Source organism: Psammomys obesus, unplaced genomic scaffold (assembly GCF_907164565.1).
Source record: "Psammomys obesus unplaced genomic scaffold, mPsaObe1.curated_primary_1811, whole genome shotgun sequence".
NCBI classification, from domain to species: Eukaryota; Metazoa; Chordata; class Mammalia; order Rodentia; family Muridae; genus Psammomys; species Psammomys obesus.
This window is the reverse complement of record NW_026592710.1, coordinates 6,137,960-6,165,337: the sequence shown is the minus strand read 5'-3', so window position 1 is coordinate 6,165,337 and position 27,378 is coordinate 6,137,960. Positions and strand designations below refer to the sequence as shown.

The 27,378-nt window shown below is 44.4% G+C and overlaps 1 protein-coding gene across 1 annotated transcript; it reads right to left on the bottom strand.

Moving 5' to 3' along the window:
• Slc25a33 (solute carrier family 25 member 33) lies at positions 1-26,894 on the bottom strand. Its single transcript, XM_055615168.1, has 7 exons — positions 26,605-26,894; positions 14,432-14,611; positions 8,870-8,947; positions 6,960-7,060; positions 5,455-5,521; positions 2,146-2,426; positions 1-440 (listed from the first exon to the last, which is right to left on the bottom strand). The coding sequence occupies exons 1-7, from the start codon at positions 26,658-26,660 to the stop codon at positions 241-243; spliced, it is 963 nt and encodes a 320-aa protein (XP_055471143.1). The 5' UTR covers positions 26,661-26,894; the 3' UTR covers positions 1-240.
• Between the last annotated feature and the right edge of the window lie 484 nt (positions 26,895-27,378).

Below are 27,378 nucleotides of genomic sequence, written 5' to 3'. Positions count from 1 at the left end.
TTAAATTAAATAGCATGATTTAATTTACTTGCTGCTCAATCCTCTTAAGTTAAAAAAAAAATTATAATTAACTATTAACGTTAATGAATTTAAACCTTCCAGAAACATGAATCCAAAAGGAAAAGTCCAACGGGGGCACGAGCTCTGTTGTTTCAGCTTTGAACACTAAACATGAACGGAAAAGAAAATCTCTAGGGTTTTCAGTTTTATTCTTCCAGAGCACAACCGTGTGGCCTGTTACTACGCACGCTCTCCCAGCAGGTACACGATGAACTCATAGGTGGACAGAACAATGGCAGTATTGGGGATCTGCCGGATGAGCTGAGCAAAAAGTCCTCGGTAGAAGGCCAGGGAGCCTTCCTCCCGGAACACCAAGCGTGCTGTCTGCACGAACGACTTGTACTTGCTGCCTTCCTCCCGCAGCCGTGTCCTGATGACCTCTGTGGGAGAGACAGAAGCAGGAAGAAGTCAAGGTTCCTGTGTCTACTGGGCATCTCGGTTCTAACCTGGACAGGACAGTCATATGCTGGCAGGGACAATGAAAAGTTAAGCTCTAGCAGAGTACAGGGGCATACCTTTAATCGCAGCTCTTGGGAGGCAGAGGCAGGCAGATCTCTGTGAGTTAGAAGCCAGCCTAGTGAGACCCTGTCTTGAAAAAAGAAAAAGAAGGGCTGGGAGAGACGGCTCAGTGATTAAGAGCACTGTCTGCTACTTCCAGAGGTTCTGAGTTCAATTCCCAGGACCCACATGGTGGCTCACAATCATCTGTGAGATCTGGTGCCCTCTTCTAATGTGAAGGTGTACATGTAGGCAGAACACTGTATACATAGTAAATAAATAAATCTAAAAAAAAAAAAAAGAAGAAGAAGAAGAAGAAGAAGAAAAGGTAAGTTCTTTTCAGACGATGTTCTGTTCCCAAGATTGCCCTACTCTTCTAGCTGGAAGCTGCCTGGGCTCCCTCCCAGCGCAGCAGCCCAGAGCTGGTCACTCCTGTTTGTTGAGCAGACCTCAGAGCCTTGGAGGCGCTGCTGATCTCTCCCCCATCAACATACAACAGGACCTAAGCCTTGTTCTTGGACACCAGTGTGTCTGTCACTGCTGTGCAGGAGGCTTTTGAAAACACAACTTGTTTTCACAGCACAGTGGAAAAAAAATTTGGAGGGGTGTTTCAAGATTAGGTTTCTCTGTGTAGCCTTGGCTGTCCTAGACTCACCTTGGAGACCAGGCTGGCCTTGAATTCACAGAGATCCTCCTGCTTCTGCCTCTCCGAGTGCTGGGACTGCAGGGGTGTGCCCCCACACCTGGCTCAGTGAGCTGTTCTTAAAGTAGGTTAGTGGGACAGGAGTGATCTCATCCTTGCATCTTGGCTAAGGCTGCAGCTCAGTGGCAAAGCATGCATTTAACATTCACAAAGCCCTAGGTTCAATCCCTAGCATCCCAACAAGGGAATGTGTACCTGGCTTGGAAGACAGAGGCAGGTGGATCTCTGTGAGTTCAAGGCCAGCTTAACTCACATAGTGAGTTCCAGGACAGCCAGATATGTAAAAAGCTGCCTCAAAAATAACAACAAAGAAACAAACAAAACCAAGGAAACAATAACAAAAACACTCAAAAAAAACAAAAAAAACAAAAAAAACAAAAAAAAACAAAAAAAACCTCACAAAAAAAGCCCAATTAATAGATTTATGTAGTACCTACCCAGAGTAGAAACCGAGTGACTTTTCATTCGGCTCCCACATAACCTTTTTGAGTCAGGAAATTTTAAGTCTAGTTTTGGGCTTCTTTGGAAACAAAGATTCAGTGATCCACATTTCGGCCCAGCAAACTTTTGCCCAATGAGATAGGGCTGAGCGAGGTAGAGGTGAACACTCACATGACCTGGGTCTACGTAGTCAACGATGGTGTCACTCTGCCTTGCAGGAACAGAGTAAGCAGCTCTAATTCAAAAGTCTTGAGTGTTACCTTGGCGGCATCAGACATGCTCAACCAGAGGCTACGCACATACTCCAAGCTGACGGTCTCTGGACTCAATCACTCACCCTGGGTTTGCATTTCAGCCTGTGCTACTGGAGCTGTTTATGTACAGTCACAAATGACAAACCAGACAACTGTTTTACTGCTCCTGGAGAAAAGAGCAAAACATACCGTGTGGGTAAGCAATGCAGGAGGCACATCCCTTAGAAACAGCAGCAGCTGCCATGAGTCCAAAAAAGCTAGAGGAACTCTTCTCAGTTCCATCTGTGGAGGAGACTATCGGAGATTCTTTCAAACACTTCTTCAAACTCTCATAAATAGCGAAGCAGATGACTGTCTCTGAGATGCCAGCATATGAGGCAGTCAGCCCTCTATAGAAGCCCCGGATGCCTTCTGTCTGGTACACATGTCGAGCACACTGGAGTGTGTTCATCTGCTTGCAGCCTCTCACCCTGTCAGAGGGGATCAATGACAGACACTGAGAGACACAGAACACCCAAGTCAAAAGGGGGATCACCTGTGACACAGAAATGACATGGGAGAAGAAACCTGTCCTTCTTGTTCTGAGGCCACCTGCCCTCTGGCCCACTGTGAGGCCAGTTCAATTAGCTAAAAAACCTGACAGGCCCACAGAATAGACAGCATCTGAATCTACAGTCACTGGAGCAGGCTTATGTTTGACCCAATTCTAGAAAATGCTAATTTTGTCAGAGAAAACAGCTGGAACCATCCAAATATCTAAAACAGGGCTAGCTAAGTAAACTGTGCTACATACACAAGACGATGACAGAAAGACACGGGAAAGCTAAATAGAAAGTAGGACATAATTATATACAAAGCAAAACGTCATCATGGAATAAGTGGAAAATGCTGAGGAGAAGGGTGGGAGGCTTCTTTGTGGTATATTGGGGTCAGTCCCCAGTGCATGGCAGACAAGTGCTCTACCAGCTATCTGCCAGGCCAAGGGCTGCTTCTTACTATTGTTCTCTGGAGTTTGATTTGTGTGCATGCTAAAGTGTGAACCCAGGGTCTCCAACACTGAAAAACAACACCAAAACAAACACACACATTTATATGTATATATGTATATTTTTTCTTAGTTTTGTCATACCAAATTTTTTATCTAGGTACATTTCCTCATTTATTTGATTTTAAGTATGTTTTGGTGTATTTATTTTACATAATATGTCTGTGCCACAGGCATTAGATAGATCCCCTGTAACTGGAGCTGCAGGCCGTTGTGAAATCCCTGATGTGGTGCTAAGAACTGAAGCTGGACCTCTGTAAGGGCAGTAAGTGCTCTTAAGTGCTGAGCCATCTCTCCAGCCCATGATGCTATATTTTTATTCTATGATTTCTAAGGTTTGCCAGAACTCCTGCCTTAATCTTTCCAAAAAATGATAACCCAGAATGAGCTGCTGCTCTTCATTTCTTACTATGCTTATGTCTCTGTCCTTACTTTACAAGCAAAGTAACAGAGATGATCTACTTTTTGTTTATTTATATACATTCCTTTTTGTCTATTAAAAAAATGGCCTCCAGGGGCTGGAAAGATGGCTCAGAGGTTAAGAACACTCGCTGTTCTTCCAAAGTTCTGAGTTCAATTCCCAGCGACCACATGGTGGCTCATAACCATCTATAGTAAGATCTGGTGTGCAGGCAGTGTTGTATAAGTAATAAATAAATCTTTTTTTAAAAATGGCCTCTGCTTGAGAGTCACTGAAGACTCGTTCTGTTTCACAGAATAAAGTGTTGCTGATACTAGGATCACGAAACAAAAACAATCAAGGGCTTAAGTAGTCGGAAGTGGTAGCTCATGCCTGTAACCCCAGCATTTGGGAAGCTGAGGTAGGAGGGATGTGAGTTTGAGGCCAAGAAACAAAAAAAAGAGATTATAGCTAAACCGCTTAACTTCTGTAACTCTTTTTTCTTGCTCAAACCTTTTTGTGCTCATATCTCTCTCTGTAACTGCACCTAGCTCTCTTTGCTGACTGGCTATACTTCTCTAAGGTAGAAGGCAGGAACAATTCCCATCAGAAGAAGACATGCTCATGGGTGTTCACAGATTTCACCTAAATAAAGGTCTACAATGTCCTGGGCGCTAGAAAGGTTCTCAGTCAACAGATGCACATATCTGTTGCTAAACATGGCAACACCAGGACACTGTGAACACTTGGCTCTGAGGTGGGTCACACCAGGACACCGTGAGCACTTGGCTCTGCAGTGATACCGAAGGCCACTAGGAGGTAAGGCTGGCCAGAAGCTTGACGCACAACTGTAACAAGGAAGGGACAGCCCTGGTGAGGGGTGAGGGACTGCACACAAAGGACACACATGACATTTTGGAAACTGCAAAGGACTGTCTGGATGCTTGGTTCGAGAGTTAGTGTTACCCTTGAAGTAACTGACCCTTGTCATGGGATTCTAGCAAGCACTTGAGAATGTAGAATGTAGAATGGACTGGGAGGCTGGGAGCCCTGGTCAGGGGACACACGGTCATAAGAGGATGGTGACCCCAGGCAGGTCCTTCCTTCACCCTGCACGTATATATCGGGCTCTTCCCTCTTCTTACAGGCTAGTGTTTCGCAGTTCTGGGCCACACAGCACAAAGGCTCTTAGAATTTGGGCAGTTCCTTGAACTTAGCCTGGGAAAGCCTGAATTTATAGTAGAAATCAGCATTCCTTCAAGAAGTATGAGTGTGGGTGATAGCTCACAGAAATAGTAGCTATGGTTTTACACAAATAGAAACATTTTCCTATTACATCCATCAAAAAGCTGAAAAGCACTGTTTAGTATACTTGATTCTTTAAGAATCACAGGAATTGCTGGCCTGAGAAATGTGATTTCTGTATAAAAGAAGCATTATTACTGTATTAGAAATTTTAAAATGCTGACACCTTTATTCCAGTTGGTTTCTATTTAAAACCCTTACTCTAGTCAAGGGTAATATTATAATCTGTAAGCCTGGCCTTGGGGTGACTTGAGACAGTAAGATTACAAATTGGAAACAGCCCAGACTACACAGCAAGACTCTGTTTCAACAAAAAACAAAGCCCAAACATTTTGTGAGCTTCACCAGAACACTTAAGGAGCACTGTATGAAAGACATTAGAACTCCAGGTTAGGTTCAGGACACATGCCAGTGGTATCTGGGGCTACATTCACAGTGCCCTCACTGGTGTCCTTCTGCTGGCAAGCCAGGCCTCTGCAGAGTTCACAGCACACCTCCTAACATGAGGTCCATAAAGAACCCTAGAGATCAACACCCAAGAGGGAAGCTGGGACCATGGAGAGGCCTCTGTGGCCTCCCTTTTCCCACAATGCTGCCAGGATAGATCTCAAAGGACATTTCTACATATGCTTAGAGAAAAATCCAGACAGGATATCAAAGGACCCCTACTTCGCATCCATAGCTGGCATTGGGAAAAGGAGATGAAACACACCAGAACTCCCAGATAAGGAAGGAACTATCAACTTACTTTTGTTCTAGCTGCATCCTCGTTTTAACCATCCAAATTGGATTCATTAAGGTATTTGTGACAAAAGCTGGAGGGAAAAAACAGTCATCACCGATGCAGTCAGGGTTTGCTGAAGCTGTCTTTCTCATGCAGTGCTCTGAAGTCAAGATGCAGTGGCCTGACACAGCTGGGTGCAGCAGCAGTGCCGGTTATATGCTCTGTACGTCCTCTGGGTGGCAGCTGTTGCTACTGCCATGCACAGCCTTGCCAGCCTCTAGGTGGTGCTGCTAGCATTCTGCTTCATTTGACTCCTAGGGCAAAAACTATCTAAAATTCCAATTTAGAAGTTTCAGGTCCAGAAATGATTTGCTTTTAAATTTGCTGATCTCTGCTTATAGCTAACATTGAATAAGGGTGTTAAATCTTCAGTTACCTGAATTCAAACTTGGAAATTTAAAGAAAAACGAAAAAACCCACTGACCCACAGGAATCATTATTTTGGTAACCCTTCTGTAGCATTTTAACATTCCAGTTCAGCCCCAAATGTCAAAGCCCAGCTCTCCTCTAGCACCTAGTGTCCTCCACAGTCCTGAGTAAGCAGATTAATTAGGATACTGGAGGGCACTGGTTTAAAAAGCTCCCTCAAGATGTGCTTTACCCAGGGTTCTTCTGGGCTAGATTTACAAGTCTTACAAAGCTGATTAACGGGGTCTGGATCAGGGCTAATTCACCCTGGACCAGTCTGTTTTAGAATGGTACACTGTCCTTCTCAGGGTTCGGTATTAAGGGGACTCACTGTTTCTGTATGAGGTTGTTTTGATTAATATTGCTTTTTGCTCTGACTAAAGATCATAATCTGGGTAGTAATTTTATTGAGAATGACAAAGGAATTTGGTGTAGATAATTAAAGGCTGTTGACCAAAGGCAGGAATTCTAAAATGCTAATATCAATTCTCTAAAACTCCTGTTAGACTTAAATGGACAGCAGCCTCTGTGTAGAAGGGCAGAGACTTCTCCTAGCAATTTAGGAGCCAGTGCTTTTTCTCAAGCACTCCCTGCTTAGGTTCAGCCTCAAGTATCACACAGCACACAAAACAAATAGAAGCCTTAGGTCCTCAAACCCCGATTCTTGCTGTGCAAGACAGCTGTTAAGGGCAGATGCACCTCAGACACCCGGGGAGTCAGAGAGAAAGCAGCTCCTACTCCACATTAGAACTCCATAGGGAAGTCAGGAAGACATGAAGAACACATTAATATTCTTTAAAAGAAGCACAACTGACCAGTGGAGGGAAATGTGTGTGTCTGAAGGAAGAATAAAAAGCTTGAGTAATCAAAGAGAATGAAATCTGTTTGTAAACTGCTAACAGTTATGTTCTACAAACCAATAGAAAGCTTTTAGAAATTATTTTAGGTGCAAAAGAGGCAGCAATTTCTGGAAAGAATAAAAAAATAAGAGAGAGAAAGCAACACAAAATAACACATGCTTTGGGACACAAGTCTTCATCTCACTCACTAGAGTAACATACCTGCAGAGCCAGCTGAGAAAATGTGCACAGTATTGCTATTAGGCACAAAAATGCCATTAAATTGCTCTTTGGCTTTGGAGTAACATGCAAAGTAGACAGCCCTGTTAGGACAAAGAGAGAATGCCATGAAGAAATCATTACTGCACCTGAAACTACATCCGTCCCTCTGCAACATCTACGACATGGAAAAGACCACAGGAGAAAGTAAAGATCTTCCTAGCCAGAACCAGGGGCTGGGCTCACACCCAGTCTGCCACTGCCCCTGTGGTATTGACGCCCCTCCAGAAGTTAAGTGGTAACAGAAGGGTCCAGGATAACAAGGAAAGTGAGATTCTTTTTTTTTTTTTTTTCTTGGTAACACATAAAAAGAACGTGAAATATCGTTTCACATCCTTTTGGTTAATTTTTTGAGACAGGGTTTCTCTGTGTAGCCTTGGCTGTCCTAATCTCAATGGCCTGGAATTCAGAGATTCACCTGCCTCTGCCTCTTTACTGCTGGGATTAAAGGTGTGTGCCGCCACCTGACTCCTTTCACATTCTTTATTCTGGATAAATGCTAATCATTTGAGTAGAAGAGTCTACTGTCATCTTTAAAGGTGTTTCCCAAGTGTAAGCACACTCTCCTTGCTGTGCCTTGTGCTGAGCGGTGTGAACACTGCAGTCTCCATGGCCTGCGAGGACTCTGGAGCTTCTCTTTCCTCTGCTGACCAATGGGTCAATCACAGAATAACTGAGGATCCTGACTGCTGTTGAGCAGGATCCCAGGAGGCCACTGGTTTGGACTAAGCTCTAGCACCAAATCCCAATAGAAAGGACAAAAAAGGGGGTGGGAATAATTATTTATGCCAAAGTTTCCAGTTCCTATTACCAAGTCAAGTTATCTGTCCTTCCAAGAAATCAGGACTGGAGAAACGTAACAGATTTCCTAAAGGGGCAGGTTCCAATGAGCATAAGCAGGCTGCCCTGCTTTATTCCTTTTAAGACAGTAACTTGATATGAACCAGTTATCTATTTTTCTATTGTTTTCTCTGTCCTTCCTTTGAAAGTAACTCTGAAATGTACGACCTTTTGATGTATATCTTTTGATCCTATTTATGCTTTTTACAGGCTGTTGGGTCTCAACAAACACACACACAGTCTCACTTTATAGAATAAAGCACTGCCAGATCCCAAGGCAGCTAAAGCCTTTACACTGCACTGTCAGGACTTCAGCCTGCGACACACACTGCCACTTGTTCCTTTTCCACACACAGCTTCCTCTCTATTAGCACTGCCCAGGGACTTTCTGTAATACTGAGACACTAGCTGTGCACGGATAATGAGTACTTGGAAAGCGGCCAGTATTTTAACTAATAAAAAAGGTGACTAAAGAGAGAGCAGCTTAGTGTGCTGGGATAGTGCAGTTCTACCAAGGGTTTAAAGAGAACCAAAAAAAAAAAAAAAAACAAAAAAACAAAAACAAAAACAAAAATAACCAAGGACGTAATGTTTCAGAAAGTAAAGCCTTTGTAATTCCTTCAGGCTAATGTTCCTATGGGTCCCCTGGACATTCTGCTAAGAGGGCAGATTCTGACATGGATCTGTGAGCTACAACACTGAAGAGTTTCTACACCCAGGGACTGAGTGCACACCATACACAAGGTAAGAAACTCTCACTGAGATCTGAGTTCTGACAGAAGGCTAATTGTCCCTCTTAAAAACAAACAAACATAAAAAAACAAAACAACAGCCCGCTTTTCACATACTAAGAACAACCCATGGTCAGCACTGTTTCTCCATGTCAGACATGTTTAGGCAGTTTTAATACAGGGGAAAAACAAGCTGATATTCAACAGTGTCACTCTTGGGCAAGAAAAGACTGAGTACTGCATGCTGATGGCAGTGAGCCCGCTCAACAGTCACATGCTTACCTTGATGGTGCAACTCCAACCAAATTTGGACCCAAGCCTCTAAAAAGTGACTTTGGTCCCTCCTTTTCCAGGATCGACCTGAATAATAATTAGAAAAAGACACCGATTTAGAATCTCCCTGGAAGCTGCAGATGTGGCCTGCTAGGTGAGTACTTACCAGGCATACATGAAGCCCTACTTAGTTGACCCTCAGCAACAAACAGGGCATGGTGGCACACACAGGCAGCCCTTGGGAGGCAGGAGCAGGAAGATCCGAAGTTCAGAGTCATCCTTGGCTACAAAGAGTCTGAGGCCAGCGTGGGCTATATAAGACTGTCTCAAAACAAAGCCAATACCTCTGAGCAAAGCCTATCTATCAACCTTCACAGCATCTGCTTGAAGAAGCAGAATGTTTAGGAACCCCTAGACTCCCACTTCTCTCTGTAGAACATATAACCAGAAGGCTCTAGAATCAGAAAGGAGTGTTACACAGAGTAAATCCAAAAGAAATACTGTCCGAGGAAATCTCTGATTCTGTTTTTCAATTACTCTCACTTCAGTCTGAAATGTCACTTCCTCAGGAGGCTGAGACAGAAAGATTACACGTTTAAGGTCTGCCTAGACTACACAGTGAGTTTAGGGGAGCAAGGCCCTGGCTCAAAATATATAAAGCAGACGAGGAGGAGGGGTGGAGATGCAGGCCAGCCACAGAGAGGGCACTTATCTCACATGTACGAGAGCCTGGGTTTCAGCTCTGCTACCCTGCAGCCTGGGCCACTCTATACTGCAATTTTATTATTATTTCTGGGGGCTGTCTCACTATGTAGCCCACGCTGGTTTCTAACTTGACATGCTCCTGCTTCAGCCTTCTAAGTACTAGGATTACATGTGTGTAAACACCTCATACTGAATAGATGAAATATCTTTTCCTTTTCTTTTCTGTTTTTTTTTTTTTTTTTTTTTTTGAGACAGAATTTCTCAGTGTAGACAGAATTTCTCAGCTACCCTGGCACTAGTTCTGTAGACCAGGCTGGCCTCCAATTTACAGAGACCCACCTGCCTCTGCGTCCCAAGTACTGAGATTAAAAGAGTGCACTATCATCACCTGATGAAAATTTCTTTTTTTAAAACTTCCTTTTGCTGGGTATGGTGGCCATACAGCACTGGGAAGGTAGAGACAATCGGATCTCTATGAGTTCAAGGCCAGCCTGATCTACTAAGTGAGTTCCAGTACAACCAGGGCTACACACCGAGAACCCCTGAAAAAAACAAACAAAAACAAAAGCTGGACAAGTCTATAAAGAGGTACATGTAAGTCATTTGTGCCATTCCTATAACTCTTCTTCCATATGAAATTATTTTAAAACAAAAGGTTTTCAAAAACAAAACAAAAATAGGGCTGGAGAGATGGTTCAGTGGTTAAGAACACTGACTGTTCTTCCAGAGGGCCCAGGTTCAATTCCCAGCACCCACATGGCAGCTCATAATGTCTTTAACTCTTGTCAGGGGATCTGACACCTTCACAGAGACATACATGCAGTCAATATTAAAAACCAAAACCAAAACCAAAACCAACAGCCAGTTGCTGGTATTCACACCTTTAATCTCAGCATTTAGGAGATAGAGGTAGGCAGATCTGAGTTTGAGACTAGCCTGGTCTATAGCAAGAGTTCCAGGATACATAGAGCTACATAGAGAAATTCTGTCTAAAAAACAACAACAATATAAACAAACAAATAAAAATAACAAATCATACTACAATGAGACCAAAATTATAGCACATACATTTTATAAAAAATCAAGGGTTAAAGCAAACACTTCTTAGGCTTCTATGATCACAGTGCTTCAAAATGAAATCTGTGGGAGTTTCACTGAAAAATCACAAGGCCAAAAAATAAGCCACCTGGCTCTTAATATGCACAACCTAATGATTCCAATTAAACCCCTTTACTTTTATCACCTTCCTCAAAGACAGTTGTTTCCAAAACATGTCTCCAGTAGCACCTTGAGGTGACCTACACCTGATGACAAAGCAAGTACTACAGACTGAAATGCTGCTCTACCTGCCAGTCTTTTAAGTGTAGTTTCCAACTGTGGTCTCCAGTAATGAGCCCTGTGCAGCCTCCAAGCTATTTAAGAAGGTTGAGGGAACCTCTGGCCTCAGGAAGCTGGGAGCCCTCATCCATAATGCAGCAGGGACTGTGTCCTCAAGTGACTTGCTCCTTTTAAGAGCTGAGGAAAGCCAGTCTCCATAGTTACCCATTTTCACAGTGGCAACAACTTGAATCTGTTACATAAGCTGAACTTCTGGGTGTTTAGAAACTCTTCTGGAGCAATCAAGCCCCTACTATACAGTTTTGAAAGACCAGGATCCTGGCCCGCTCTTCCACAGCACACCACCTTTCATAGTAGAAAAGCCTGTAAGAAGCGGTCAGAGTCTTGTTCAGAGTACATCTCTGTCTTAAACCCATCTGCATAGGAGAGGCAAGAACCTCATCTAGGCATCTATAAGAACAAGGCACTTTCTGAAAGACATGGACCAGCTGACTGCTATGGACATTAATTTTCAGATTGAAAAGGGAGCTGGAGAGATGGTTAGGGGTTACAGTCACTTGCTGCTCTTTTTGAGGACCAAAGTTTGGTTCTCAGCAGCTGTATCAGGCAACTCGCTTCACAGAAGCCTGTGCCTCCACCTTCAGGAGATTTGGCCACAGACACTCACGTGTAATATATTATACCCACATGCAGGCATAGACACATAAACTTTTTAAAATTATTATTAAAAAAATTTTAAAGGCCTTAAAAAATTAAATACCTCAGTAGTTAAAATCTTCACCTAAAAAAAGTATTTTTCAAAAACAAAGATGGCTGACAAAACATTATTTTTAAATAGTATGTGTTATGACCTCCTCATGCATGCACGTATAGAGCACACAACACATAGTTTTTTGTGTTTGTTTTCTGAGACAGAGTTTCTCTGTATAGCCCTAGCTGTCCTAGAACACCATCCAGGTAGTACACTGTTCACTGTTTTGGGATCCTATCCACAAGTACATCGTGTGGCCTGAGGACAAGCTTTCTTCAGATGGGAACTGGAACACACCACACAAAGAAACTCTGCTATAAACCCCACCTTAAAAAGAAGTAATGATAGCAGCAAAATGTGTCTACATGGTGAGAACCCAGTAAGCCCTGAACATGACCCATTATTAACCTGTCCAATTTCAGAAAAAATCACTGTGTTGGTTCTGAATGCTTCTCCAATCACATACAACATTCTAAGGAGCCAGAGAATACTTTCTTAATCAAAACAAACACCTCCCACCTTCAAGGGTGGAGTGAGAGTGAAGAGAAAAAAGAGCAAGGAAATAAGTAACCAGCACTGCTGGAGGATGGAGGTATTTGCTGAGGATAAAGGAGGAAGGCAAGATGGATGTATGTGTGTGGCAGGGGGAAGCTCAGTTTAAATAACTGGGTCACTGAAGGGTATTCCTGAAAAGGTGTCAAAGCCACAGAGATAATGTCTGAGGGCACGAAAGAAACTTTGCTAGCTATGCTCCTGTGCTTTCATAATTTATTTTTGAGACAGGGTCTCACTTGTAACCCTGGCTGCCCTAGAACTCTCTATTAGAACAGGCTGGCTTCAAACTCACAGAGTCTACCTCTAGTGCTAAGAGTAAAGACATGCACCACACTGCCCATTCCTGTGCCTTTAAAGAAACAAGGAGGCTAGAGGGGAGCAGTACGGTGACAGGACTGCTGAGGAAGAGCAGGTAGGCCCCAAGGATGGCTGTGGGCTGAAGCTCCTACTTGGAGGAGGAATGTGACTAGAGGAATGCGGCTGCCCTGCTGGGCAGAGTGAGGACAGCGGATAGCTAAATCTCAGGCCAACTAGGGCAACTAGGATGCTAACCCTAACCCTACTGCGAACACAGGCTCAACACTGCAGCCTTCACCAGGACAGCACTAGGTTTCTATATATTTTGAAAGCAGAATTTATAGGATTTACTGTGGCTTGAGAGAAGTCTGCAGAGTGGCTCCAAGGTCCCAGAACTGTAGCTACAAGGATGAAGCTGCTTTAACTAAGCAGGCTCTGGGCCCAGCAGGGTAGTGAGTTCTAGTTTGTACCCATTTTGTTGGGGATGGGTAGAAAACATTCATGTTGTCTACATGGGTAGACATGTAGACATGTGGATATGAGAAACCCCATCACTCACAGATGACTAAATGAGACAACCAGGGACAGATGTCACTGAGGGAGCCTTGGGACCCTGCCACAGCAGGAAGAGGTAGTGTGGCAGCAGTCACAGCTAAGGAAGCAGAAACAGCAGTAGTGAAGTGGCTGAGGTCCTGCTCTTGGCATCTCTGTGCCAGCACCAGCTACAACTCTACACAGGACCTGAAAAAGGCTGCATGAGGACCAGCCGTGGTCTGGGCTCTTCTGCTTTTGGTTTCCCTTGCTCTCAGCTGCTTCCAACTGTCCTAGAAACAAGGGAGCTATGCACTAAACAGACCCTAGGCACCTACAACTGCTAATCTGTACAGCTTCCTCTCTAAGATGGGGGGGAGCTACATTTAAGACTATTGTGAAAAATCAGTAGACTCTTTTTAAAACCTGAAAGCTATTGGCAACAGCCCAAGCTACAGGAGAACCCTAAAAACAAACCTAACAGGCTAAAGAAATACAGCGTGAGTGAGCAAGGCAACTGCACAAGCCCTCTCTAACAGGCAGCACCATTGACTTAAGAACTTGACTTGATTCCATGGTTCGCATTTTGACGTATATACTGTAACTGGATATTCATGTGGAAGTGACAGTTTCTGACTGCATCAACCAACCACTGGAAGTGGTTCCTGAATTTTTAGTGACAAAGCACCTTTTCCTTTGGTTTCTACTGTAATGAATAACTATTGTAGGTGGGGCTACTGGAGCGGTGAGAAAGTAGAGAAGGAGGTGATACCCATTCCATAAAACTTGCAAAAGAGAAACAATCACATTTACCTTACAGGCGTAGCGGGGTTAGTAGCTACAGCTTTTGGGTAGTGGTTTCTAAGGGAGAGTAAATATTAACTAGTCACAAGTTATAAGGCAAGCCTGTATGAAGCAGTTCCTTCTGAACCCTAGTGAAAAGGTCTGATGACCTGCCACCATCTCACAATGGTCAAGACACTACAAAAGGTGTCACCTGACACCAAGCAGGAAGTATTCTCTCAGCCACTGAGGACCATGGATCCTGTTTGTGCCTCCACATACCCTGGCCTCGGGCCTTCCTGTGCCTATCGCTCACCACCCGCTATTGGGACTTCAATCCCTTCCTCAGTGTTAAAACTGAAAACCTGATCCTCTTAGGCAGCAATTTCTCACAAATGTGACTCGCACAATGGCTCAGTGGGTAAGCATGTCTGTCATCAAGCCTGACAACCTGAGCGTGGTCCCAGGAGCCCTGCCCTCTACCTGTGTGCTATGGCACACCATCCCATTGCTCAAAAAATAAGAAATCTAATTCTTGTATTTGGACCAAAACTGTATAAAGTGAACTGGCAAGTGGCAGGAGGTGGCTGCACGAATGGGACTGCACTTACTTCAGAACCTGTAAGAGTCCAGGTGTCACAGATGTTGGTCTCATCATTCCAGCTCCACTAATGGTCCCCAGATGGACCTGAGGGTAATAGACTGTCCGAAGAGCCAGTCTCGAAGACTGCAGTCTTGTCTTGATGACTTCTAGCGGACATGTGAAAATAGCACCAACTGTGCCCCCGCACCTACAGGAGAGAGGCCACAGCAGGATCAGCAGGCAGCAAGAGTCTCTGTCCGCAGATGGGACTGATCTCTAGCCCCTTCCTCTTCAAAACAGATTACCTGTATTCATTTCATATAACTTACAAGGGAGTTAAAAATATTAGTTGGGGTTCCAGAACTAAAGGGAAGCACTCCGCCATGACCTGTCAGTGCAAACGCTCTTTGTGTCTCCACACAGCACCAGCCAATTCCCACTGTTGGATGTTCATGCAGTCACCACGAGAATCACCATGAACAGTCTGGAAAACACATCTCTACACATTCAAGCTGCATATTCAGACGGCACTGCCATTCTGAAAATCTGTTTATCACAACACAGACCTCACATGGACGACTCAACATTGCTGCATACTATCAGCTATGAAATCCTATTTCCTTCCCTCATGACTGCCTGGCATATGCTGCATTTTCCTAGTCACTGTTTCTCCAAGTCATTCCTCTAGGACAATAACTTCAGTTTCTGTCCTGCAGAACATGCTGATAGCAAGAGATTTCTGGAATTACTTTTCAAACATTTTTCTTTTTGGTACAAGAATTGAGCCCAAGGGGCTAGAGTGATGGCTCAGAGGTTAAGAGCAATGAATGCCCTTCCAGAGGACCTAAAGCAAAATCTCCAGGTGGCTCACAAGCATCTACTGGGATCTGATGGCTTCTTCTGGTGTGCAGGTATACATGCAGATAGAGTACTCATATACATTAAACAGACAGACAGACGGACAGACAGACAGATAAAAAAGAATTGAGCCCAGGCTCATGCTAGGCAGATGAGGCCTTTTTATTTTATTTCAAGACAAGGTCTCATTAAATTGCCCAGCTTTCAATTCTCCTGTCTCAGCCTCCTGAGCACCTGGATCACAGGTGTGCACACTACCACACCCAGCTCACGCCCTTTTGTCAAGAGCTCACTTATTTATCCTCAACTACCTAGTCCTACTTCCCCTTACTTAACACTGTCTACGGAACCATGCTGGATGGCTACAACAATGATGTCACATGCCACCTACAGTCACCATACAACCAGAAACTCTCCTCCCTGGAGAACATGCCCTATGGCGGAACGAGGCCAGGTAGGACCCTGGGGTCTTATTCACCTTTGCATCTGTGGCATCAGGACTAAATAAGTGCAAAGGTGATAACTCCTCAGCCAAGGACTATTCAGTTGAGAATACACAGAGAATGTCTTCATTTTTTAAATTACATTTATTGGGGGTGGGGAAAGCATGCCACAGCATGTGTAGAGAGGTCAGAGGACAACTTACAGGAGTGGGTTCTCTCTTTCCACCATGCAGATCCGGGGATTGAACTCAGGTCATCACCCTTGGCAGCAGGTACCTAAATCAACCAAGCCACCCTGCCAGCCAGACTAGCTTTTAAGGCTTGGGGAAGCACTTATTTTTACGTGCACTAGACTGAAAACTCCTAGCAAATGCAGTTTTAACTTAGCCTCTCTACAGCACTGAGTCTAAATGTGGCAAATCTCGAGAGCTAACACAGAACTTAATATCTACCCCGCAAAAGTGAATAAAGCAACATCTCCAGGTAGAACTTACATTAGAGGCCTACAGTTAAGCAAGATGGCTCAGCAGTGGTAAAAGTGCTTCACGCAGCCCTGAGGACTTAAATTTAATTCTAAGAATTTTTTTTTTAACTTTTAATGTTGGTTGGAGCGGTCTGCACCGTAACTCCAGTGAGATGGGTGGTAGGCAAAGGAGAATCAGCCAGAAGCTCACAGACAAAGGGCAGCAGAAGAGATAACAGGAGAAACCCAGCTTCAAACAGTAAGTGGGAGGGACTGGCAAGATGGCTCAGAGGTTAAAGACTGCTGCCTTTCCAAGGGACCTGAGTTCAGTTCCCAGCACCACAAAGCAGCTTATAACTAGCCTTCGGTCTAGGATTTTCAGCGCCTTCTTCTGGCTTCCATGGCTAAGGCACACAGACAATGCACTACATGCTGGCAGGCAACACACTTTTTAATTTTTAATTAATTAATTAACTTTACATCCCAAATAAACAAACTTAAAAAAAAAGTGGAAGAAGAGAACCAGCTCTAGAAGAGTTGTCCTTTGGGCTTGACAGACATGCAACAGCAAGAGTTCTCCACTGCCACAACAACCAAGGGCTACGGTTACACACAGGAGGCCACGTCCTTGGGGTTCAGCACTGGACTATGCTTTTAGTTAAATGATTGCTTTTGTTGAATGTTATGGCTCACATGGGTAATCCTAGAACTCTGGAGACTCAGAGAGGGGGATCATGAGATTGAGGCTAGCCTAGACTACACAGTGAGACCCTATCTAAGAAAGAGAACGAAAGGAAGGAAGGAGGGAAGGAAGGAAATAAAAATACTGTTTTGTGACAAGCATTCAATCCTCCAACAATCTTCTTCTGAAGTGGGAACATATTAGCCTCAACTTATCAGAAGGGACTTAAATATTATAAAATGGAAATGTATCTAGTCGAGAGAGGAAGAACAAGCAGCTATGTTTGGCTATTTAGGCAAACCTGCTTTAAATCATGATCATAGCACAAAAAATAAAATTGAGCTGTTATCTAGTACCAGATTGGGAGGAAGGAATGAAACAAGGCAGCAAGGAAAGAGTGAAGGAGAGGACAGAGGGAGAGGAATGGGGCTGGGCATTTTGAAGTCTGCTTGTCATCCCAACACTTGGGGGGCTAAAGCATGGCCCACTACAGCTACAGAGCAAGACCCTCTCCAAACAAAACAAAAAGTAGAAATAAACATAGAGCTGAGCACAACCCTGTATCCCCACTGTTAGGACAAGCGAGCTGGTGCTTACTAGGCCAGCCCCTGTTACTACCAGGTAACTCAAGTAGGTTGGAGCCCTCAACCATGGCGGCAGCTTAAGGTGCTTTGATGAGAACTGAAGGGAGGAAAGCCAGAAAGAAATAGATTCATTCTTTTCAATATTTATTTATTTTATTTTTGTTATATAAATAAATGAGCAAAGGCCTGGGTGTATCAGAGAGATTAACTCAGGGTTGATGACCTACCTTCAGTGGGTCCCAGCATCATACTGACGAGGGACCGAATGAGAAGGGCAAAGGAGAGCACTCACTGGCAGTGTTCTCCTTCTCTCTACTTCCTGTTCATCATGATGGAATGAGAACATGAACCCAAATAAATCTTCTTCCTGTAAGTTGTCACTGCTGTATTTTTAAAAAAGACTTATTTATACATTACTCTGCCTGCATGTATGCAGTACACACCATAAGAGGGCACCAGATCTCATTAAAGATGATTATGAGCATGTGTTGCTGGGAATTGAACTCAGGACCTTTGGAAGAACAGACAGTGCCCTTAACTGCTGAGCCATCCCTGCAGCCCCACTGCTACATATTTTGTCACAGCAACAACAACAATAAAAAATCTAACACACTTGGTTTGGAACTCTGTGGCAGCACTGAGTTTCCTTTCTCTAGGCTACTGATTCCTGGGCACTAAAGCCAATGAAGCCCCTGAGAGTCTCCATCTATGCCCACAGAACACTATCTTGTGGTAGGAAGTCACCCATGTCCTTCTCCAGCCTCTTTTCCTCTTGTTGGCCTGGGCACAGGTACAGCCCCTCAATCTGTAATCCAGACCTCCCAGGAGCTGGGAGTAAAGCAGGGACAGTAACAGTAAGACACCCCTTCCCCAGCATTCTACAAGGTCCAATGTTGATCCGTGATCAACACACTAAAAGGGTGGAGTCAGCTCTTGGTTCGGAGCATGTTCAGGCAATGTTCAGACATCAGGAAGTCATATTCCACATGGTGGCAGTGTCAGCTAGTAGAGAATGAGCTAGCTGGCTGGACAGGAGTATCTAGATCACCGATTTCCTAACTCGGTGGTTCTCAACCTTCCTACTGCTGTGACCCTCATGTTCCTCATATTGTGTGACCCCCCCCAACCAAAATTACTTCACTGCTACTTCATAACTGTACTTTTATTATTGTTAAAAATCAGTAATATAGCCAGACATGGTGGCGCACACCTTTAATCCCAGCAGAGGCAAGCAAATCTCTTGAGTTCAAGGCCAGCCTGGTCTACAAAGTGAGTCCAGGACAGCCAAAGCTACCCAGAGAAATCCTGTCCAGGAAAACAACAATAACAACAACAACAAATCAAAACAAAAAAGAATCATAATGTAATTATCTGATATGCAGGATATCTGATATGTGACCCTGTGAAAGGACTATTCAACCACCAAAGGGGTCACTTCCTACAGGCTGAGAACTGTTGTGCTAAGTTAAGTACATATACTGAGATATGTTTCCAAACATCCACTGGTGTGAAGAAAGACAACAGATGCTGGAGAGATGACTCTCAGAGAACCAAACTCTGGTTCCCAGCACCCCACCCAGCAGTTCATAACTGCTGTTACTTCAGGTCCAGAGAATCTTGATACCCTTTTCAGTTCTCCACAGGTACCCACACACTTAAAAAAAAAAATGGTGTTTTGAGACAGGGTTTCTCTGTGTAGCCCTGGTTGTCCTGGAAATAACTCTGTAGATCTGTAGACCAGGCTGGCCTTGAACTCAGAGATTCGCCTGCTTCTGTCTCCCAAGGGCTGGAATTAAAGGTGTGTGCCACACCCACCTGACTCACAAACAAAAAATTTAAAAGAAAAGTACAGAGAGAAAATTTTATTTTACTTAAATTTTTACAGCTTAATTTATATTTGTCCCGTTTTCCCTTAGGCGGCTGTAGCCATAGCAATGGCACTTCCGTCACGCTGGACAATGGAGGCGTGCACTGCGTCTGCGCCGCGCCTAGCGCCTACCCCTCCCCCGCCCTACCCGAGAGGGGTCGGCCTTCTGGGTCAGGTTGGGGCGCTGGGCGTGTGTCTCTTATAATTATAACATTAAGAGGGTACTAAAACTACACATGGCCGGGTTGGGGAAGATGCCCAGTGTGTAAAATGTTTGCCTCACAAATAACCATAGTGACGGGGAGGCAGAGACAGGTGGCTCCACAGAGCTCACTGGCAAGCCAATGAACCCAAACTGATGAGCTCCAGGTTCTATGAGACTGTCTTTAAACAAAAAGGAAAACGTTGACCTTACACGTATACACATACACCAACATAAAAAGGCATGCAAGAACATTTTAATCTTAGGGCCACATGATCAAAGTCTGAGACCACTATCCTAGACTTGGTTCCTTGGTTCCTAGCCCAGGCACTTCTGTCTCTACCCCCAGTGACGTCTGACCACATCTGAAGACATTTTTGGCTGTTGAAGTGATGCTGTTATTAGTAAGTCTGGATGCTGCTGAACACCCTGAGATGCATAGGAAAGAACAATTAATCACCCTGCCGAAGCTGGAGAAGTGCATTCTAGACCAATAAAATGGACAGCTCATCTTGGAGGCAGCGTAAACAGGGTGGCGTTGCTGGCAGCCTCCCAGCATTCTGGTGCTCTGTCCTAACCAGATCCGCCTCTTAGGCCATACAGTATGAATGGGATCAAGGCCATTTCTAGTTTTAACTCTGACTCATTTACGCCCATTAACATGACACCGTCTACTCTATCACAGTGTCCAGAGGAGAGCATGTGATTTGGCCCAAGACATTCAGCATAAATTGCCTTCAAGCAATGACTGGTTTAGAGATGGTGTATCTCCATGCCAGTCCCATAACTAAAACTAGAGACCTACTCCGTGGTGGAGAAACAGAGGAACTGCATGCAGATACCACTGGGAGGCAGAGCCATCAAGGCTCCACAGTGCCTGTGGAGTGCTTGCTCCAAGAATTAACCAGTAGATTTTTTCTATTGCTTACAGCTGCAAGTCCTATATTTACACCTAAACTTTTCAAGAAAGCTCATGGGCAGGAGGTTTACTACTGCAGACAATGTTCAAAGGGTAGTGAGCCCTTCCGTGTTTCCAAAGGCTATGTGCGAGCTTCCTAAACACTAATTTCTCTCCTAAGGTAAGTTTGCACTGGTTACCATGCCAAAGTCCAGTAAAATTCTCTGGAATGTTCTACTCAGAGCAAACATGGAAGGATTTGAAGAGTGATTAAATGTCTAGAAGACACAGACATGGTTTGGCTTTAAAGTCTATTTGTCTAATTTCTAATTTCTTTATTTAAAAATAAATGAATCTATAACTATGACTTAGATTCTTCCACACCCGTTCCCATTTATATGAAAAATGCTCCTGGGCATTCCTCCACTTTCTCTTTTCCTTTCAGAGCTGAAGTAGCATTTATTACCCAAAGGCATATTAAACATTTATCTTCTTATATCCACATGGCCCTTGCTTTATTTCCCCAGTGGACTAGATGCCTTTCCCCCAGTTAAGGGTAGAGCAACCACTACAAAATATACACTGGATCTTTCTGCTATTTTTATGGAATCACAAGTTACATAAAAAATTTCAATTATGTGCATAAATTACCTTTTACTTCAGAACTTCAAATAATCAGAAAAAAACTTAGATATATTTTCAGTAAAAATATGCTATTTCTTGAGCATATACCCACTCACCTTAGGCACTAAAATCAAGGCCAACATGCTTTTTAAAAAGTTATTACTTTTAAAATATTACAATTGTTATGCGTGTGGAGTGCTCATGTGGCAATCAATCAGTTCTCCTTTTCTATCACGTGAGTCCCAGATATTGAACAGACTGTCAGGTTTGGCGTCAAGGGCTTCTGTCAGCAGAACCACTTTGTTGGCCCATAAACTTTTATTAACCTTACTTATTTAAGGTGGGGGTGAGGGGGTGTTGCTGTGCCTGTGTGGATGTCAAGGGGACAACTCACAGTTCTCTCCTTCTGCCATCTGGGAACTCAAGTTGTCCGGCTTGGCAGGAAGCCCTCTGCCCACCGAGCCATCTCTCAGTTCGCAATGTGCTATTTATTACAAAATCGCTACTTGACTTCCATGTTGATGGACTATCCACAGGTACAAAATGGGCTCTCTCAACAAACGATCAAACAGGTACTCTGCAAGCCTCCTAATCTTTGGCAATTTGATAAATTTTCCTCTTCTCTCCTACTTCTGTAATCATTACTTGAAAAATATTAGCTGCTTCTGGCATATACTATAATATTCTGGCAAGTTTATTTGAATATCTGACATCAGGCTTATGAGATGTCAATTATGCAAATTGTATGTTTATTTCATTAAGGCAAAAACAATTTTGGATGTAGCTGATTCTTTTTTAGATGATAAATCCTTTATCCCATTTCATTTGGAAAGACATTAAATAGCACCCCTAAAGTTGGAAAGATGGCTCAGTAGTTAAAGATTACTTGCTTGCTCTTGCAAAGGACCCAGGCTCAGTTCCCGGCACCCACACAGAGAATCAAAACTGTTTATAAGGGGGCTGGAGAGATGGCTCAGTGGTTAAGAGCATTAGCTGCTCTTCCAAAGGTCCTGAGTTCAATTCCCAGCAATCACATGGTGGCTCATAACCATCTATAATGAGATCTGATGCCCTCTTTTGGTGTACATGCAGACAGAATACTGTATAAATAATAATAAATTAAAAAAAAACTTTATATGACTCCTGTTTTTGGGGATCCATTGTCTTTTCTGGTCTCAGTGGGCACCAGGCATGCACATGGCACATATACATACAGGCAAGCAAAACATTCATACACATAAAATAAAAATTAATAAATCTTAAGAGAAAAAAAGCATCCCAAATGAAAAAGAATCATATCTTTCACAAATAAGAGAACTCTAAACTAGTACTACTTTATACCAATATCATTTCAGCAAATACTAAGGTGTAACTCAGCAATAAAATACTGTTTCTCTTTATTTAGGACAATTCAGACCATACCAATTTATACCCATTAATAACTGAGTATTAAATCTTTTAATACTATCTGGCAGTTGTGACTTGAAGGAAGCTCATGGTACCTACCCTCAGGAAACTTCCATCCATAGCCAGGGTGGGGTTGCTGAGAGGAGGGAGGTGGTGGCATACACCCTTAATCCCAGCACTAGGCAGGCAGAGCTCTGAGTTTGAGTTCAAGGACAGTCTGGTCTACAGAATGAGCTCCAGGACAGCCAGGGCTACACAGAGAAACCCTGTCTTGAAAAGAAGGGGGAGGGGGAAACTTCCAAATGTCCATCCTACTGGGCATTTCCCAACCAAATTTAAAAAAAACCCAAACACCTTTTCACATATACAAATATAATAGATGACATTAAAGTCAATTTTATTCATATACATGTATATATATATATGAATATATGTATATGTATTCACATATATGTATACACACACAGCATGATACAAAGTATTACTCATTTGTTTAATCAAAATTCCTGTGTTGTTGTTTGGTTGGTTTATATAGTTCCGTAGATCCACCCAAGGACAAATGCTTTACTGTGAATTATACCCTCAGACTGCAGGGAAGTTTTGAATGGTCTCTATGCTTTCCCTACAGCCATCTTTGTAATGCTTCAAAGTAACAGGATTCAACTGGTAGTGACACATGCCAGAATACACCTGTCAGCAGCTACCAAGATCTGTGGGAAGACAGTAGACTGAAAATGTCTGTGGGCAACATCTTCAGACCTCAAAGATCTGCCATATGAGGACTGAACCAAGAACCCAGGGCCACAATCATACTTAAACACACAATCTACCAATCAGTTATTTCCTGGCCTCTATTTTAAACATACTTAAAGGTCATGTAACTGTGTATTATGACAAAAGGTACAGACACACACACAAATCACACCATAAAAAATAAGACCGAAAGCATCTAGCTCTGACTGTTAGTCTCTAAATCTACCACAGCTTTATCCAGCTGTCCAGTTGTCCGCAGCACCAGGCAGCTCTAATGGCCACTCCATGGTAGCACTGCTGGCAAAGGACATCACTAACACTAGAACACAAGCCCCCAGACCCTGGAAGGCAAATCAGGTCTTACAAGGAAGTGTCACTTCGGCGCACTCTGGCCTTTTCCTGAATGGGGTGGTTTAAAGCACAGAAAGGAACTGCAGGCTTTACTTGGTAAGAGTAATAGTGTCTGAGTACTTCCCTGCTCTGGCAACACTGAAGAGAGCGGAGACCTTACAAGAAACTACCTTTTAACACCAAGACTGAAGCTCACCCTCACAGAAGCAAACACACTGCGAGGCAAACTGAAAACTCTGAGACCAAACGCCTTAAAAACGTTTTACTTTGGGGCTGGAGAGATGCCTGGTGGAGAGCACTGGCTGTTCTTCCTGAGGACCCATGTCTGATTACCAGCACCCACATGGCAGCTTATAACTATCTGTAACCACAGTTCGAGGGGATCCGGTGCCTCTTTCTAGTCCCCAACGGGCACAGGGCATACTCGTGGTACATGTAAACAAAACACCCATACACATGAAATAAAATATAAAGAAGTATTTTGATTTAGCAGCTGTATTTCCACAAGTAAGGATGTGATTTATCATGGATGATAAGGAACAAGTCATTAGTGTCTTTGGATGTCACTAAAAATTACGCCAAGAGCTTCATGATCCCCACTCGCATTCACTGTTCTCTCCACAACTCAACACTAAATAGTAACCAGACTTACTAACGATAAGCTCTACTCAGAAATGCACTATCATGAACATTCCACACATCACTAAGAAGAAAGCAAAGTGAAGAACAGGGGCGTGAGCCAGCCAGGAAACGTGGCTCATGTCCTTAATCCTAGTGTTTGGAAGGCTGAGGCAGGATTGTTGGGAGTTTGAGGCTAGCCTGGGTATGCTCAGAACCTTTTCCAAACTGCTTATTTCTAGATGTTGGTCTGTGGTGGTCTTTCTTTCTGCTCTCTTTTCAAAGGGCAATTTGCTATACTGAAAATCTGATTATTATATGTTGCTATAGGAAATAATCTCTGGAAACAATCTAGAACTTGTCTCCTTAAGAAAAAAAATTGAAGACGATGAACTATTTTGGTTCAGTCTTTATTTTTCCAGGATCTAAAATCAATTTTCACTGGTTATATTAATTTATAAGCCCATTACAGCTAGTAAAAGTATCTGTGTATCACCAGGACCTAGTGGCACACATCTTTAATCCTAATACTTGAGAGGCAGAAGCATAGATTTCTAGACCTTGTCTCCAAAAAAATAAAAATTGTCTGGGGATAACATTAAATCTGTTTGAGAGTACAGCCTTCAATGACTATTCATTAAACAAGGGAAACCCAACAGATTTTAAAAGCAAGATCTCTTACTTCTCAAAGACATCGAACTTAGCTCTCTGGAAAGATGCCAGCCTAACAACGGAGGAAAGCAGTTACAAGGACCCCTCGGCTGACAACTTCTACCTACAACTGTGCCCTCTTTATAGTCAACTCCTTTCATGCTCTACCTTAAAAGGGACAAAAGTATTTTAAGCTAAAATCCAATTAGTAACTATGAAAAGCTCCTTTTAATGGTTCATTTCTTATCTGCAAGCCTGGAGATGTCAAGCTGCTAATGGAAGAGGCAGAGCTTGTTAAACAACATGGCTTCAGGCACAGCACTAATAAACTCCAACATCTTAATGAGTCCCGGAAGCTGTGCTGCCCACTGCGGTATTCTCCATCAGAAGGTAAAAGGCCCAGAAAGCACTGTGAAGGCTGTGCGGGAAGATCCATCCAGACAGGGCCATCAACTACAGTGAGCCTCAACACAGGCCCCTCTAAAACTCCAGTTAGGAGCATGCACATATACGATGTTAGAGACCACCTCAGTAAAACAAAACAAAACAAAAAAATGAATATGAATTTATTTCTCTTGGCTTTAAAAATGTACTCAAAGGCTCTCTTGGTTCTCCTCTCTCGGCCCTTTCTCTCTTGGTCTCTCCTCTCTTGGCCTTTTCCCCTTTCTCTACCGGGCGCCGCCTCTTTCTCTTTCCCTCTTTCTTTCCCCCATCATGTCCTGCTCTCCCTTCTCTCTCCATATCTCTCCATATCCATATATATATGCTCAAAGGGCTTAAAATTCCCAGGGATGACAAATGTATATAAAGTGATTTACTATTAGGAGGAATGAAGGAGTGACAAATGAAGTGAACAAGCAATTCTTCCTGTTTAAGCACAACCATTAAAACTATTTGCTTGGAGAAAGCAAGCAACTGCGTGCCATGAGTAAAAGTGGAAAGATATCAGAAACCCTTTCATCTTGGCTATTTTCTGGGTAATTCTTCAGCCATTACTTTTCAGTAGAAGGAACTGTTTAGGTAACAGTTCAGGCCACAGCTATATACTCAGGTGAAGATGGAAAAGCAGGATAAAGACTGTATGTTATGTAAAACACCCTACACTTAAAACTGTAATGCTAAGTCAAAGAGCTCCTCAAGACCCCAAGGCTGGACACAGCTCCACAGATAGTTTGAAAACCAGCACCAAAAGGGTGCCAGGCCACTAGCAGCTATGACGAAAGAAAAAAAATACTAACATATAATAAAAAAAATTTTAACTTCTGCTTTTTTTAGGGGAGGGGGATTCGATTCCTATTTGTATCCTCCTACCATAATGCGTTCCTCCAGGGAAAAACATCTAAGGCGCTTAAGGGCAAGCCCTCCGAGGTCCACCCATTTACCCTCCCACGTGGTGCAGGCCAGCAGCCGTTCCCCACCCTCCGCAGGCCCCGGCTGCCCGGCGACACCTGCTTGCAAGCGCTCTGGCCGTGCGCAGCAGTGCCTCCTGCGCTACCCCGGGCTCTCCAGCATCCGCACCTCTGAGGCGCCGAGTGACCGCAGCGTAGCCAGGGAGACGCAGGAGGCTGGAGCCACAGGGGCTCGGCGCGGTCGCCCCCGGTGACAGTCACAGCGGCCAGGAATTGTTCAAAAGGAGAACACGGCTAGAGGCGGTCGGCGGGTGGGGGATGGGGACGCGGCCGCGCCGCCCTCGCTTCACCCCGGTCCGCCGCAGACGCGAACCGCGGGCTCCGGAAGCCTCGGCACGCCGCGGGGAGAAGGCCGGGGCTGGGGCGAGCGCGGCTGGGGCCCGAGGCTCACCCGCCAGCGAAGAGATGAAGCAGCGTGTTCTCCTTCTGCTGAGTGCCCGTCGCCATGGCCGCGTCGGCTCCGCGGCTCGCCGCAGCCGCTCGTGGGATGCGCGAGGTCTCGGGCTCCGCTGGCCTCGCTGGCCTCCCTCAGGCCGCCGCCGCCGCTCCCATGCGCGCGGGAGGCCCAGGCGCCCGGCTCCCTCCGCGGCGTGGCGGCCGGCCAGTCAGCGGCCTCTGCGGCGCTTTCCAGCCGCTAAGCCAGAGCCGGGCGCGCGGCCGTCACGTGGCGGAGGCCGGGCCGTGACGTCACGGGGCGCGGCGCGGCGGAGGTGTGGGCCCGGATCCCACATGCCTATTGGACGGCCGCTGGGTGTGGGCGTGGCGAACGTGCAGACGCGGGGCGGAGTCAGGCCCGGGAGGCTGGCTGCGCTAGCCAGGGTAGTGAGTGGATGGATGGCCTGAAACCCGGCCAGGGCTGCTTGGTCCTTCTCAGGGTTGGAAACGTGTGCGTAACCAGGACCCATGCCCCAGGCCTCGCCTTAAAAATACAAGTTTATGTTTATGTGTGTGTGATTTGTTTTGTTTTTGAGACGGTCTTACTGTGTAACCCTGGACAGCCTGGAACTTGGCATGTAGACCAGGCTGGCCTCAAACTCACATTTGATCTACCTGACGCTGCCTCCGTAGTGCTGCGACTAAAAATGTGTGCCACCAGGCCTGGCATGTGTTTGTTTATCTTTGTTGTTGTTTTGAGACATGGCCTTTCTAAGTGGAGCTTTCTATG

Bases quoted from the DNA above. Each gene is read 5' to 3' on its own strand.
- Slc25a33 (XM_055615168.1), bottom strand. From the start codon at position 26,660: ATGGCGACGGGCACTCAGCAGAAGGAGAACACGCTGCTTCATCTCTTC. The intron at 7,061-8,869 runs GTAAGCATGTGA...TTGTCCTAACAG, and splicing joins GTTGGAGTTGCACCATCAAG to GGCTGTCTACTTTGCATGTT. The intron at 5,522-6,959 runs GTATGTTACTCT...TTTTCCCTCCAG, and splicing joins TTTCTCAGCTGGCTCTGCAG to CTTTTGTCACAAATACCTTA.